The sequence below is a fragment of the Esox lucius genome, chromosome 3 (genome assembly GCF_011004845.1).
Source record: "Esox lucius isolate fEsoLuc1 chromosome 3, fEsoLuc1.pri, whole genome shotgun sequence".
In the NCBI taxonomy this organism is placed as follows: domain Eukaryota; kingdom Metazoa; phylum Chordata; class Actinopteri; order Esociformes; family Esocidae; genus Esox; species Esox lucius.
Genome location: NC_047571.1, coordinates 34,616,519 through 34,630,954, shown reverse-complemented (window position 1 = coordinate 34,630,954; position 14,436 = coordinate 34,616,519). Strand labels below are relative to the sequence as shown.

The 14,436-nt window shown below is 43.5% G+C and overlaps 1 protein-coding gene across 2 annotated transcripts in view; it reads left to right on the top strand.

Annotated features, from left to right (window-relative positions):
- Positions 1 to 14,436, top strand: part of st6galnac5a (ST6 (alpha-N-acetyl-neuraminyl-2,3-beta-galactosyl-1,3)-N-acetylgalactosaminide alpha-2,6-sialyltransferase 5a) — a 54,767-nt gene that overhangs the window by 36,155 nt on the left and 4,176 nt on the right. For both annotated transcript variants that reach the window (XM_029118998.2, XM_029118997.2), the window contains exons 3-5: positions 3,173 to 3,406; positions 4,751 to 4,929; positions 14,082 to 14,189. In XM_029118998.2, the coding sequence (XP_028974831.1) occupies positions 3,173 to 3,406; positions 4,751 to 4,929; positions 14,082 to 14,189 (521 nt within the window). The remainder of the gene's footprint in view (positions 1 to 3,172; positions 3,407 to 4,750; positions 4,930 to 14,081; positions 14,190 to 14,436) is intronic.

Genomic DNA, 14,436 nt, shown 5'->3' with positions numbered 1-14,436 from the left:
GATTGCCCACTACTGCACTCAATGAAGAAAATCCTACCTCAGGTCCTTCCCTAATTTATGGATTATTTCTAAGCCCTAGTGAAATGTACACTAGTAATTATTTGCCCTGCACACGTGCCACCAAGTAACAGAGATGAAATCCATGAGTTACAAGATAAGCATTTTCAGGAATGACAGAACTGCATCAGAAATATCTTCTGAAATGTCCAGGTGTTTTAAAAGTAAATCCAACTGCAGCCTATGACACATGCAGGAGGGAGTAGTGGGAGTAGTGGCAGATTGGATGTTTCTGGCAGTGTTCTTATAGGCTGTGAAGGCCACATCTGAAGCCTGGCTACACCAGACCTTCCGTGAATTTGGCTGGAAATGTCTGGTAATTAGATTATTTTTGATCTGACCGTGGGCTTGTCACCAGGCATAATTATACTATGCTATGGGAGGCCTGGATTATTGGTTGACATGTTCTCAGTTTCTCACTGCACAAGGGAGCTGTGATTCACTGGTCTGGACAGGAGGTTGTTGTAACCACCATATTTGCTCATAAAATGTGCAAGCACTTCTTGTTTACTAGCTATTTTCATGCACAACGCCTCAAGCTTCGTCATCAATTCGCCCTGCCAAGTATTTTGGACGTGAACATGAAAGTTTGGTTTTGTGGGGAGGTACTTCAGTAAAACATAGATCATGATTTGTTCAGTTTGAAATGGGGATTCAGGTTGGATTCAGGTTGGAATCAGGTGGGAATATGTTGTCAGCCAGGCTAAGACATTACCCAACCCCTTGGAAGGGAAAATGGAGATTCACACTGGATATTCACACGTCTTCTCAGGCAAACATCCCTTCACATGCATTGTCCAATGGGTTGGTGAATGTGGTTCAGAAGGTCTGTTGTAAATGCTTGGCAGCAGTGTGAGGTTGAGCCCCTCTATCTTTTATAGGCACCACCTTTTTCACTGCTTGAAATTTAACTCAGTCTGCTGGGGCTGTTTTTTTTCTGGAATTATCTTCCTGCATTTCGCCTATCGGTTAGGATTAAGGGCGTAGAACTAAAACGAATAGACCAGACAATTTGTTGTCTTGAACAGGGACTGCTGTTCTGTTAATTCAATTTCTATGCATTTAATCCTGTCAGATAGACTAAATCCAGGTATATACCTTGGGAAAATATCTAAATGACTGGGAAATCTCTAGTGACTGTAAAACAACATTCAAAATGCAACAATAAAGTGTTAGATTTCAACCTGTGACATGTTCTGTATTAATTATTTTATAATTACCAGCTGTCAGGCATGGGGCCAATTTCAGTCAATTCAGGAAGTAACTCAATTTACAATTCTCTTCAATACTTGATGGTTGATGAAGAACAGTTTTTTTAATGCAATTGACCCCAACCCTGGAAACAGCGATGAGTGGATTTATCAAGCCGATAATAAAAGATTGGTAATAAAAGAAAAGCTAGCAGCAGTATTGTTTTAGTGGGTCATTCTACCTGAATTTATGCTCCTCAATTTGAATAATGCTTGCAAAGCTGGGAGAGAAATTCAAGCATATACGGCCTCATAAAATCACTTATGAATTTTTTTTTGTGAAAGTCTATGAATTTCACTGGTTTTAATAAGTATTTTACTAGTATTCATTTGTATTTTACAGGTATTCATAAATAGAGATATGGGTATGTTCAGGGAGACAGGAATTTTGAAGGGAGACAAGTATGTTCAGTGAGACGGGTATGTTCAGGGAGACAGGTATGTTCAGGGAGACGGGTATGTTCAGAGAGACAGGTATGTTCAGGGAGATGGGTATGTTCAGTGAGACGGGTATGTTCAGTGAGACGGGTATGTTCAGAGAGATGGGTATGTTCAGGGAGACGGGTATGTTCAGGGAGTCGGGTATGTTCAGAGAGACAGGTATGTTCAGGGAGACGGGTATGTTCAGAGAGACAGGTATGTTCAGGGAGACGGGTATGTTCAGGGAGACAGCCAGACCAGTGACCAGAGGTCATGTCAGGTCTGGAGTCGATATCTGAGAATGCTACACTAGTCTGTGCAACAATGCAGTTTTCCCATATTTCTATTATGAAGTGTTGTGCTCTGACTATTGTCAGAATGCATGTTCCCTTCTCTCTGTACGACACTGGCCACTTGAATGCACCTCAAGCTGAGAGGAATATTTGTCTTGTGTAGAGCACACATCCAGCCGACTACGCTGGTAGATTAAATATTCTACTAGGGTGTTGTTGGGTTTAGCTGGTCATTTAGTTTGAATGTGTACTGTTCCATTGTTATACATTTTCATACTTGTGATCACATTGTTAAAAAGGTCACCAAGATGTGAAGTGTTAACACCTACAGTGGTCTCCTGAGTCCAGCACAATGAATAGATTCTCTGTGAACATTAGGTTTACTCTAGCTTGTTTTACCAGCCGTGTTAATGTAACCATGTGCTTGGATTTGTACATTGGCCTTTACCTTCCTGCTGCAGGTTTTTCATGATCAGTTGAGTGTTTTTGCAGAGAATTGACAGCAGACGAGGTATATTTCAGTATGTCAGGTCTGTGTAAATTCTGCAGGTGAGTCGTTTGCATCTTGTTGTGCAGCCAATAATTTGAACAGATTAGCAGGAATCCTGTATGGCAGTGTCCAGAGGCCGACATGGCAACAACATCATGCTTCCTCATTAGGATGCTCATTTGCATATGAGTCATTGTCAGCATTCTGTTCCCTTGGAGATATTTCTGTTTCTATGCCAGGTTTGAATATCATTGATTGAAAGAGTTCTACTGTCTTTTCTCAGGGTGATCACACACGCACACAATACACAAAACAGACACACAATACATAGAATATACTCACACACTACCAAGCATACAGACATGATAGAAACACAGAGTACACACACACACACACACACACACAACACACTCAACGGACAGAATCAACAGAAAAACACAATAGACACCACAGGCCGACACAAAAGAAAAAACAGACAGATGCAATAGACAAAAGAGACACACACAATGACATCAATGAACTGATCAGCCATAACATTATGACCACTGACAGGTGACAGGTATGACCCCGTCCTCTTCCAATCTCCCCTGTATGTAACACATTGTCTCCATCTTCCTCCATTCTCCCCTGTATGTAACACATTTGTATCCATTTTCCTCCAGCCTCTGAAGATGCACTGTCGTAGCTGTTCATTGGTCACCAGCTCTGGTCACCTGACGGGCAGCGGTCGTGGTGAGGAGATCGACCGAGCGGAGTGTGTCATCCGTATGAATGATGCGCCAACGTCACACGGTTACGGACTAGATGTTGGGCGCCGCACCTCCCTGCGTGTCATCGCTCACTCCAGCATGCAGAGAGTCCTGCGGAGTCGCCATGAACTGCTGAACGCTTCTCAGGTTAGAGGATACATCCTAACTCCCTACTGTTTCCATCTCAGGTTAGAGGCTACATCCTAACTCCCTACTGTTTCCATCTCAGGTTAGAGGCTACATCCTAACTCCCTACTGTTTCCATCTCAGGTTAGAGGATACATCCTAACTCCCTACTGTTTCCATCTCAGGTTAGAGGCTACATCCTAACTCCCTACTGTTTCCATCTCAGGTTAGAGGCTACATCCTAACTCCCTACTGTTTCCATCTCAGGTTAGAGGATACATCCTAACTCCCTACTGTTTCCATCTCAGGTTAGAGGCTACATCCTAACTCACTACTGTTTCCATCTCAGGTTAGAGGCTACATCCTAACTCACTACTGTTTCCATCTCAGGTTAGAGGCTACATCCTAACTCCCTACTGTTTCCATCTCAGGTTAGAGGCTACATCCTAACTCACTACTGTTTCCATCTCAGGTTAGAGGCTACATCCTAACTCACTACTGTTTCCATCTCAGGTTAGAGGCTACATCCTAACTCCCTACTGTTTCCATCTCAGGTTAGAGGCTACATCCTAACTCACTACTGTTTCCATCTCAGGTTAGAGGCTACATCCTAACTCACTACTGTTTCCATCTCAGGTTAGAGGCTACATCCTAACTCACTACTGTTTCCATCTCAGGTTAGAGGCTACATCCTAACTCTTTACTGTTTCCATCTCAGGTTAGAGGCTACATCCTAACTCACTACTGTTTCCATCTCAGGTTAGAGGCTACATCCTAACTCACTACTGTTTCCATCTCAGGTTAGAGGATACATCCTAACTCACTACTGTTTCCTTCTCAGGTTAGAGGATACATCCTAACTCTTTACTGTTTCCTTCTCAGGTTAGAGGCTACATCCTAACTCTTTACTGTTTCCTTCTCAGGTTAGAGGCTACATCCTAACTCTTTAATGTTTCCTTCTCAGGTTAGAGGATACATCCTAACTCTTTACTGTTTCCTTCTCAGGTTAGAGGATACATCCTAACTCTTTACTGTTTCCTTCTCAGGTTAGAGGATGCATCCTAACTCCTTACTGTTTCAATTAAAAATTTAAATGCACATAGACAGATTGTGTGCCTAAGGTTCTTCCAGTTCACTGTTCCACTTAATCCAATCATGTCTTTTGTCTTGCAATATACTGTACGTATCTCAAATCTCTTCTGTCTGCTTCTGATGTAAGGAATGTTAAAGCTGTGTTCCAGATCTCAGTATATGCAGTATGTCCATCTTTCTGTAACATAATAATTCCCTTGGTAGTCTACACACTGAGTGGTTTCATTGAAATGTTTTCATTTAAAGGATTTGATAGATTTTTCTTCCATCCAGGACACTGTGTTTATATTCTGGGGCCCTAGTAGTTACATGCGTAGGGACGGGAAGGGGCTCGTCTACAACAACCTGAGGCTGATGAACCAGGTGCTGCCCAAACTAAAGGTCTACATCATCTCCTGGCAGAAGATGCTGCAGTTTGACGAACTCTTCAAGAGAGAAACGGGGAAGGACAGGTGGGTGGGGCCAATTCATGCTGCTGTACTGATGCCTGGCTTTAAACAATCACATTATTCCCTCTTGGAGAGGGAGACGAGGGATCTGAGACAAACACACACAGACACTGCATGCCAAGCTTTGTCACTTGGTTGGTCTACGTCACACACCCACTGGGGCGTGAATCGGGCCTGGGGAAGATGGGGGGGGATCCAAAGGTTAAGTTGACTGTAAAAGTTACATTGGCAGATGCAAGGAGAAACATGTGCAGAAGCATTGCTTATTAGGTCTGTATCCTTCATCACTTGAATCCCAAATGCCAGTTTCTTTGGGTCTAGTATTGTGTTCCCTTCTGTTGGTGTTTTGATCGGAGCAGGAACTGGGGAGGCGGGGTGTTTGAAGGGAATTTGAATAAGGGGGCGTTACACAACACCTGGACTAAAACATACAAGACAAAACAGCTCCAAATCCATCTGGAGAAGTTTCGTACCATGAAAAAGTGGTTATTGGTGCCAACACGTTGCTGCGTGTTATAGCTTCAAAGCCAAATTCAACTTCCCGGGGGACTGATTGAGCTTCCTCTGCCTCAGGAAGTGTGTCGGTCTCAGTGGCTCCCAGCTTCAAGCCACCTCTCAATCCCTGTCCATTGATGCAGAATAAAACAGGCCTGCTAGTCTCTCTCTCTCTCTCCCTGTCCATTGATGCAGAATAAAACAGGCCTGCTAGTCTCTCTCTCCCTCTCCCTGTCCATTGATGCAGAATAAAACAGGCCTGCTAGTCTCTCTCTCCCTCTCCCTGTCCATTGATGCAGAATAAAACAGGCCTGCTAGTCTCTCTCTCTCTCTCCCTGTCCATTGATGCAGAATAAAACAGGCCTGCTAGTCTCTCTCTCTCTCTCCCTGTCCATTGATGCGGAATAAAACAGGCCTGCTAGTCTCTCTCTCTCTCTCCCTGTCCATTGATGCGGAATAAAACAGGCCTGCTAGTCTCTCTCTCTCTCTCTCTGTCTGTTCTTAGTGTGGCACCATTACCCATACAGCTTGGCTCTGTCCCAAGGGGCACACTACAGCCTACATAGGGCACTAGGAAAGTACTGCATCTTATCCTGGTTCTGGATTAGATGTCCTGGTTCTGGATAAGATGTCCTGGTTCTGGATTAGATGTCCTGGTTCTGGATAAGATGTCCTGGTTCTGGATAAAATGTCCTGGTTCTGGATTAGATTCCCTGGTTCTGGATAAAATGTCCTGGTTCTGGATTAGATGCCCTGGTTCTGGATAAGATGTCCTGGTTCTGGATTAGATGCCCTGGTTCTGGATAAGATGTCCTGGTTCTGGTTTAGATGTCCTGGTTCTGGATAAGATGTCCTGGTTCTGGATTAGATGCCCTGGTTCTGGATAAGATGTCCTGGTTCTGGTTTAGATGTCCTGGTTCTGGATAAGATGTCCTGGTTCTGGATTAGATGTCATGGTTCTGGATAAGATGTCATGGTTCTGGATAAGATGTCCTGGTTCTGGATAAGATGTCCTGGTTCTGGATTAGATGCCCTGGTTCTGGATAAGATGTCCTGGTAAATTGCCCCACCATACAGTGGCAGACTAATAGCTGAGAAGAAGACGGATGTTAACCCCCTCTTTTGTCTAGTAGTTTAGACATTTTGAAAGTTGTGAATGTAGCAAGTTACATTGTTTAAAGTGAATAGATTGTTAGAAGTAATTTTTAAACAATGGGACCATAGAATGTTAAAGAAATGTCAAAAGCCTTAATAGTTAAAACATTCCCAAATGTTGCATAAATGTTATAATAATTGATTGAGTCCTGACCAGTGTGCTCATGGGAAGGTCTGAATTATGTTTCTAGCTAAAGAGGGGAAAGAGATGGGCTCTAAATAAAAATGATGAGAGGAAGTGCGTTGAAGTCCTAAGCCGGTGCCTAATCATTTGCAGGCCCGAGAAGCAATTACTAATTTAGCTTGTAAACGACTCACGCCTCCGAATCCCGTACATAAGAGCAGTGAACAAGACCAGAGGCTGCAGACGTGACACTGACTGGAGGAGTCTTTCACCGCCCGGCCGTCACATGGCCCAGAGCCTCGTCTCCCCTGGTTCTCCGTCTGCTCTGGGGCTGCTGACAGGAGACGGGCTGTGAGCGGTGAAGGGTGCCTGGTGATTGGCAGGGTGATAGGATGAGGTCATCACAGTGGCAGCTCACCCGTGGCGTGGTTGGCGCTTGCACACCACTTGTGATTCAGGGTCCCAATATAACAATTTACAGTGGTGCCACTGAGCCTTTCAGTTGGTGGCACCAGAACAGGATTTGTTTGCACCCTCCCAAACAGTATTTTTTTGGAATAATTAGTGTAAATAAATAAAAGACTGGACTATTAGTTTATTTCAGTGTAAAGATGAATTCCGTAATTACATGACATTGTTTGTTTAAACTGTCCATTAATCTATGACTCAGTGTCTGTGTTTGTAAAGAATGTAATTATTCCTAGACTTAACAGAGCTTTTTATACGGTTATATTACGTCAAGAAAACATTCTTCTTTTACCACAAAGCCCTTGTATAGAACATAAGATTGTTTTTAAAAATGTTCTTGGGTTGGTTTAGCTGTTATAATCTAAATAATTCTGGTAAAAACCTTGTGCTTCGGCTGGATTTCAACGTGACAGGTGATGACTGTGATGGGAAGTTCAATTCTTTTTACTGATTCAGATCACAGTTTCTCAGTGAAAAGAACAAATCCTTCGCCTGCATTCATTTGAGTCAGTAACGCCCAGAGAACCCTGAAAGTGAACAACAATCAAGTCATGATTCTTCATATAAGCCTCTTCAGAATAGGGGCTTATTGCTAGAAATGCTAAAAGGTGCAGAACTGCAGAGCGTTCCTCAAAATAACAAACTGCACATCACTAACTGAGCCCTGGGGGACGCCATTAGCAAGAGTTTGCAGGGCAGATACAGATCTTCTCCACGTCACCTGGTCGTAGCGGTCTGCCAGGTAGGAAGCAGTCCAAGAGTCTCAGGTGCTGATGGTTCACAGTGTTGAAGTCAGCAGATAGATTTGGAGGATGACAACAGAGGAGAGACAGGAAAGTAAGAGTACATTTTTGGGAGTGAGAAGAGTCTCTGTGAAATAGAAGAGAGTCCGTTTTGGGAGTGAAAAGAGTCTCTCTGAAAAAGAGGAGAGTAAGTTTTGGGAGTGAAAAGAGTCTGTGAAACACAAGAGAGTCAGTTTTGGGAGTTAGAAGATTCTCTGTGAAACAGAAGAGTCAGTTTTGGGAGTGAGAAGAGTCTCTGTGAAACAGAAGAGAGTCAGTTTTGGGAGTGAAAAGAGACTCTGTGAAACACGAGAGTCAGTTTTGGGAGTGAGAAGGGTCTTTGTGAAACAAAGAGTCAGTTTTGGGAGGGACAAAAGTCTCTGTGAAACAGAAGAGAGTCAGTTTTGGGAGTGAGAAGAGTCTCTGTGTTCTTCGTTGAGAGACCAGTCTTGTAGCCTGACTTGATAGTGTTTAATAGTTTTTTTTGACTGGGTCAGACACAACATGCTGAAGTGGTTTGGAAAGCAAAGATAAAAAGGTTTGGAAGGCGCTAACTAGTCTGTCCATTTTGATGTCAGGGGATGAAGCCAGTGACCAGAATTGAGTAGCGGAGGGATATGAGAAATGGATGACTCCCACCATTGCAGTATATGGCTAATAAGGTTGGGTACCGGTTCCAAATTTCCAAGAACCATGGATTTGAAAAGATACGTGCATTTCAATTCTATTTTGGTTCCTAACGGTTTCATTTCAGTCATGCATTTTACAGTCCATAAAAGTTGTGCTTAACTGCTAGCACCTGCTACTCGGAAGGCAGACCTAATGTCACGTAATTTCAAAAAGAACGTCAACAAAGCAGCACATAAGAACTGAGAAGAGACACTTCTGTTTACATCCTGGACCATAGCTGGCCACAACAAACACTCGAATGGTTGGCTTAGGTTCATAAAAATGTTGATGACACACCAAAATTGTGTTCAATGTGTTGCGGTCTCCCACTTCCAGCCACAATAACGTCCCAGATACAGCTAACAGTAGCAACGTCTCACGCTCAGGTACACAAGACACAGTAGGACTGTCAATCTTACTCTATAATACTATTCGAATTGAATTCCTTATTATTTTTAATATTGGACTTATATTTGAATATTACTCCTCAAAATTTAGCACATCAACTTACTTTCACTTAGACAACAATAGCAACCACAGCGAGTTGCCAACGTGGAGGGTACTGTCAGGTGGCTAGCTAACTTAACTAGCTAGCTAATGTGAGCATATAATATTAACGTACATGGACACCAAGCTAGCTAGCTTACTATAATATTGTAGCAACATTGGTAGGGCCCCTACTCGCCCCTCAAAATGGGATGTCCCTATTTGGAGCAGTGGGTGTGCCCGCCTGGGGAGCCGAAGGTCGCGGGTCCAAGACACTGCCCTGCCAGAAGCTACATTGGTGTCAGAACTGGGATTGGCCCAGATCTGAGAGGCGTGTCTCCGTGAGGGACTTGGTAGAGTGAAGCGTGAGGACACGCTCTCCCGTTTCGTGGGGGTGGTGTAGCGACCTTGGTAGGGCCGCTACTCGCCCCTCCAAAGGGGATATCCCAGATAAGCAACTTTTCAGTGCTTGTCTGATGCATTTGAAATGATACTTACTCCAACAGAAAAGGTGAACAGGTTGACAGGTATTCTGGGAGACCAAAGTTGTCTGAGGTAAAATTTGCCTTGAATACAACTAAAAAGGCATGTAGTCTGTACCCAAGCATCCACATGAACTGACAGACTTATTAGCTTGCGTCTCAATGTCTGCGGTGTTGAATGATCACCATTTTCAGCGACAATCTCTTTTTGGGCGTAGTTGTGGTGTATTTGCAGCTTTCAAATGATTGTAATTGTGTTTGGCCACACAAACCCTCCTCTCTGTAAAACATCGGCCCCCGGCTGAATCTGGTTTCCTAACCCTCATAAAAGGACTAGAGACATATGTGGGCCGCCAGCTCATCTCAGCCAGGCAGACGCCGGGGAAATCACTTTGGAGAGGATTTCGTGAATAACTTTGGCATTATCCCTTCTGAGTTTTGAATCCGTCCCTCAGAGCTGAGCCGACGCTGTTGTTGACAGAACGCGAGAGCTGGGTTGTCATGATGATGAGCCGTGACGCTCCTCTGGATCAGCCTCCAGTTCTGTCATCATGGTCATTCATTCACGCCTTTCTTATGGTCCCACTGAAACAGTGCGAGGAAGCCTTAGGGAAAACTGAAACAGCGCGAGGAAGCCTTCTTAGGGAAAACTGAAACAGCGCGAGGAAGCCTTCTTAGGGAAAACTGTCTCTGTGTTGTCCAATGTTGTAAACACTTGAGGACTGTTGAAGAGCTTTGGTGCTTGGACTGGGCCCGGTGTTTTTGGGTAAATTGCATGGAAGAAACCATGCCTGTTGTGGGTAATGAGGAGGAGAATATAACCCCAAACCCACTGTAACATATGGCAGGTGTTTTATCTGGACATTTTGCTTCCACTGGCTCCAGTTCCCTAACCGTGACAACCGTCAAAGTTCAACCAGTGCCAAGATAGTTCATTCAAAAACCTGAACACAACCGAATCTTCTCAGAAAGTTTATAGCCCCAGCTCAGCATTTGAATTCTTTATTGTATTCAGTTATTTTTGCTTATCTTAATCAAACTCTCCTGCTCCAATGTTAATATAATCCCTACAACAGCAAAGGTCCCCTAACCGTGACTGTCAGAGTGTTCCAGTAATGGGCCAACCCACCCATTATCACGTGAATGCATAATTGGGTAATAGCATTTAGGGCCACAGCCCATGTCTAAGTGATGTGATAGCAGCTAATAGCACCACAACCCTGTCTGATTAATTAGTCACAGGGAACTGCAGCTGTAATTGGAGATTACTGATTGCGTCGTTTCTCACAAGGTAATTAAGTGTGTATGTGTGTGGGTGTGTATGCGTGTATGTGTGTGTGTGTATGTGTGTATGTGTGTATGTTGGTGTGTGTGCATGTGTGTGTGTGTGTGTGTGTGTTTGTGGGGGGGTGTGTGTTTATGTGTGTGTGTGCGTATGTGTGTGTGCGTATGTGTGCATGTGTGTGTGTGTGTGTGTGTGTGGGCTGTTGTCTGGTCCTCTTTATCACGACAGTGTCAGTCTTCTTCCACGCTTCATTACAGAGTACAGAGGGTTGTGTCACAGTGAAATTAAACAGAGGTAAAGTCTAAATTAAAGTAGCATTTTATGGGTTTAGGTCGTGTTGTGGAAATTTCTCTAACCAATGTATTCTCACTGATTAAAGGACCGAGTACCCTTGTTAAAACTAGAAAGGGAATGTGGGAGTGGGGGATCTGGTATTTGCCTAGAGGGCATCAATGACTGGTATCGATGAAATTGCCATCACAGTCGTTTTCTGGTGGTGTCAGTGTGATCATCTATGGTCACAAGAAACTGGTTATAATTATTATTATTATTATAATAATTATACAACATATTTTCATTATTATCTACAGTATTATTATATTGTAGTTATTATATTCCATTATCAACAAATGTCATCATTATTTTATATTAACAATATTAGATACTATAATTATTATATATCATCACCAATACAAAGTATACTGTTATTACTATCATTGGACCGGTGTGTTTTTTATAGCAGGCCCAGCAGTGATCCAAGTGGTCCACTTGTTCTACTGAATCATGGCTTCTATTCCGCACTGCTTTGCCAGCACCATCCCTCCTCCAGCATTCCCTGCCAACAAAGCGTGAAATGTCCAAAAGTATATATAGAATGAGAAATGATACTTCTTACAGATACTGGAAAATAATGAAATGTGGTGTTGAAGCTTCAGCTATGTACATCGGCATTTAGCGGATCGTTTCATCCAGAGCCACTTACATTTTCAGATTGTTTTGGGTTCCAGTCCCCCATGGGAATGGAAACTACAAACCTGCCTTTGCGAGTGCCTGGCTCAGCCACCAGAGGGTTAGGGTTTGGGAGCGCCTGGCTCTGCCACCAGAGGGTTAGGGTTTGGGAGCGCCTGGCTCTGCCACCAGAGGGTTAGGGTTTGCGAGCGCCTGGCTCTGCCACCAGAGGGTTAGGGTTTGCGAGCGCCTGGCTCTGCCACCAGAGCCTCATGGGACCTCTAGTTAGTGGTGTTGAGGCGTCATCTGTGCTGAATCTTAACCTCACTGACTTCTGAAAGACAGACGACACAAATGACTCAGCAGGGGTGTGATTCTCATGTCTCTTTTCAACTAAGGCTTCTGCTGGTATTCAAAGGAAACTCCCTCTGCACGTATCCCTCTGTCTCTTTATTTCTAGAACTCTCTCATCTCTTTAATGTCAAACAGCCTTTATTGGCATGGGAAGCATTTGTTTCAAATCATATTTTTTTAAATGTTTTATAATAAGCTATGTACAGTCTAGCTATGTAAAATGTGCGCACAGTTAATATGTATAAAAAATAAATATAAAGATGTTGATGTTGTCAATGTTGTTTATGCTCCACTGGTTGCCCTTTTCTCATGGCAATGGTCATAACTCTTGCTGTTTGATTGCACATTGCACTATTTTACCTAACACATATGAGAATTTATCAATGTTTGATTTATTTTCAAATTATTGGTGTGTCCATAAGATCTCTGCCTCTCATCTCTGTCTGTCCCTCTCTCCCTCTCATCTCTGTCTCTGTCATTTCCGTCTCTCCCTGTCTGTGTTTGCCCCCTAGGAGCAGAAGTGTTCAAAATGCTAATTCAAAACTTTTATTTTAGCCACCAGATAGAAAGTGGTCCTCTCCTCTCTCGGGAAGGGAAGCATCTCATACAAGGCTGAAGAATAGACTATTTATTTTCTCACCACAGCAATACAATTTTTTTAGTTAGATTGCTCATTTGAAGGCTTGAATGCTTGTTTGTTCCTTTATTTTATTCGACTGCAGTTTCTCAGTAGCTCATTAGATAATCAATCAGGTTCATTATTGAGTGGAACAGGAGAGCAGCCAGCCAGCAGTTCTGTTCAACCGAACTAGATCTGTGTGGCTAATGGAGACAATATGTGGACAGAGGGTTCATTCTAAACAGCGTTCTATTCCCTATGTAGTGCCTTACTTCAGCCCATCCATGGGCAGGGCTAGTGAACTCCTAGGTCAGCTGTTATTAGCATTCAGCTGGTGTCCTGCTTCAAGGGAATTGACTGGGCCATGCCACACTGAGCCCCCAGCATAGAGCTAGAGTTTATAGATATGCAGGCCCAGTTTATACCTGATTCTAATGTGTCCTCTGTCCTGATCTTGTCCTTACCTTGTCTTCATCTTGCCCATTTAAACTGATAAAATCTGATCACTATTAGATCAAAATGTGTATTTTGTGAAATGCTGGAAAAGTCTAGAGAGTCTCTTCAAACCAATCAGGCTCCATGAAATTATGAAAATCCAACCTATCACAGTGCTTATGAAAATGACTGGCATTTTTCGTGACCAATCTGACAGATTTCTTTGTGACTCCATGGGTATTCAGAGAGGTTTCATTCCAATACGTTGTCTTGCTTTTTTATTACCAACGTATTAAACTACATAGATTGTCTCCAGCTGATTGTTATTAGCTTGCTAGAATGAAACTGTATCGATTGTAAGTGTCAGCGTGAGTTGATCTCAAGCCAGGGGTTGTGTCTCCAGAAGACACCGTTCAATACCACAGACAAAAATAAAACCATTGGATTCCAGTGAGGCTTTTCAGTCATTTCCTGTCAGATTCAAGACAGGAAGTAAACAGCTGTAGACTTGGGAATTGAAGAGAGATTATCGGGACACAGACGTCATTTAGTGTATGTCCGTTCTGAGACGGGCTTTGTTCATTCCAACCGACGTGTGATATTGATCGGTATTTTAATAAGGCAGAGAAGTCGTTATCGATCTGTGAATTTGAATAAATCTTTCTTGTGCCTCCACTACACGGACTTGAACTGGGGGGTTCCAATGATTACCTGTGCCAGTTAATCACGTCTTCTCCTCTCTTTCACCTCTCTATGCCCTTCCTTCTTTCCTGACTCCATCTCTCCCCCTCTCTTCTCCTCCGTTCCTCTCCCCCCTCTCTTCTCCTCTCTCCCTCTCTCCCTCTCTCTGCAGGCGTATCTCTAACTCGTGGTTGAGTACTGGTTGGTTCACTATGACTATAGCATTGGAGCTGTGTGACCGGATTAATGTCTATGGCATGGTGTCTCCAGACCACTGCAGGTGAGATCTGTCTGTTTGTCTCTGTCTGTCTGTCTCTGTCTGTCTGTCTGTCTCTCTGCCTGTCTGTCTCTGTCTGTCTCTGTCTCTCTGCCTGTCTCTGTTTGTCTGTCTCTCTGCCTGTCTGTCTCTGTCTCTCTGTCTGTCTGTCTCTCACATGGCTTTTCTCTCTCCTACCTCTCTCTTTCTCTGTATCCATCATGGCCCCTTCTCCCTCTATTCTCTCCATTGTTCTCTTCCCCCTTCCATC